The 1,491-nt window shown below is 24.9% G+C and overlaps 1 protein-coding gene across 1 annotated transcript; it reads right to left on the bottom strand.

Annotated features, from left to right (window-relative positions):
- Nucleotides 1-562: 562 nt before the first annotated feature.
- Nucleotides 563-1,444, bottom strand: LOC112692862. The gene has a single exon (XM_025567677.1). The coding sequence runs from the start codon at nucleotides 1,442-1,444 to the stop codon at nucleotides 563-565; it is 882 nt and encodes a 293-aa protein (XP_025423462.1).
- Nucleotides 1,445-1,491: the final 47 nt, after the last annotated feature.

Here is a 1,491-nt window from a genome sequence, read left to right as displayed (position 1 = left end):
TTATCTAACATTATTATTTCTTCTAAACAAGTCAAAAACGAATTAATACTTCCTGAAGGCGACCTATATATACAAATTATATTAATCGGAAAAATATAATTGCTAATAGATAATTTAATAATATTAGCTTCACAAAAATCGAGTTCATGAACACCAATAACTAGATGTTGTTTTGCAAAGATAATGATTCCATCATTTTGGTTTCTTTTTTTTGTCGAGTAAAATATATTATACCCAGGAATATTATAATTACAATTTTCCGGATTATGCCATGTTTCCGTTAATACAATTAAGTCTAAATTAAAATATGAATCATTTTTCAAAAATAACAGTAGCTCATCTAAATTAGCATTTATACTTCTAATGTTAACACTTATCATTAAAACTGATTGATTAATACATATATTATATTTTTTTATAAATTCTGTTATTGAAAAAAAATAATTAGTATTATATAAACAATTTTTATCAATTATATCTATAACATTCATTTTAAAATAAAGGCAGTTACAATTAAAATTAAAACAGTTGATTATGAATATATTAACAGAATTTATTACATTTACAATCTTCGTAAACTATTTTCATCTTCTATTAATATAACCTTGTTTTTTTCATCTTTTCTTATAAATATTTTACAATCTCTATACCAAACATATTTGTAGTTATTTTCCTTAGCATATAATCTAGTTTTATAGAATAAGTTTCTATTTATTTGTGTTAGATAATTATTAATGTAAATACCTTCCTCTTTCCATTTCGCATTGACGTTATTTGCTTTAAGTTTTTTTATTCTTGACATATCCATTATGGTTTTTTTATTTTCGTAATTCTTCAGGACCGCTACAATTTTTCCATGTTTATTTCGTATTTTTGACTGATAACGAAACGCACTTTCTACACATACATTAACTCCTAAAGCCGTTGAAATTTCTTTTACTATTTTACTGCAGTCTTCATTAGTTTCTTCTGGGACACCAATTATTTCTATATGATTCTGAACCAATTTTTGTTCGATGTAGTTTATTTTTTTGTTACAATCTCTCATTTCAATTTTTAGCTTTTGATTTTCTTCCTTTAGTTGTTTATTTTCCTTACTAACATCATTAACAACTTTGATTATGTCTTGCAATTTTAAATTAAAATTGTCAAATTGCCCACTCATAAAATTAACAGATTCTTTCAAGTCCATTAATATTTTATCCGTGTGAGAACATTCTTTGTCTATTGACAGTTTTATTTCTTTGTTGGTTTCAACATTTAAAGTAGAGGAACTATCTTTGCAATTCATACAGAACCATTTACTTTTGTTAGCAGCACTTAATTTCCGGAAATTAGATTCCCTAAAACCAGCACAAACAAAGTGGAAAAAAATTTTGCACTTATTACATTTGATGTCTTCATTGTCAAATATTTCCTCATTGCATACATCACACAGCAACATTATGACAAAATAAAGTTTATAACATTAAGCACAATAAAATCACAGGT

This window comes from Sipha flava, unplaced genomic scaffold (assembly GCF_003268045.1).
Source record: "Sipha flava isolate LNK unplaced genomic scaffold, YSA_version1 77_pilon_pilon, whole genome shotgun sequence".
Taxonomy (NCBI): domain Eukaryota; kingdom Metazoa; phylum Arthropoda; class Insecta; order Hemiptera; family Aphididae; genus Sipha; species Sipha flava.
This window is presented reverse-complemented; position numbering and strand designations above follow the sequence as displayed.

Excerpts from the sequence above, each read along its gene's own strand:
- LOC112692862 (XM_025567677.1), bottom strand. The coding sequence starts at position 1,444 with ATGTTGCTGTGTGATGTATGCAATGAGGAAATATTTGACAATGAAGAC.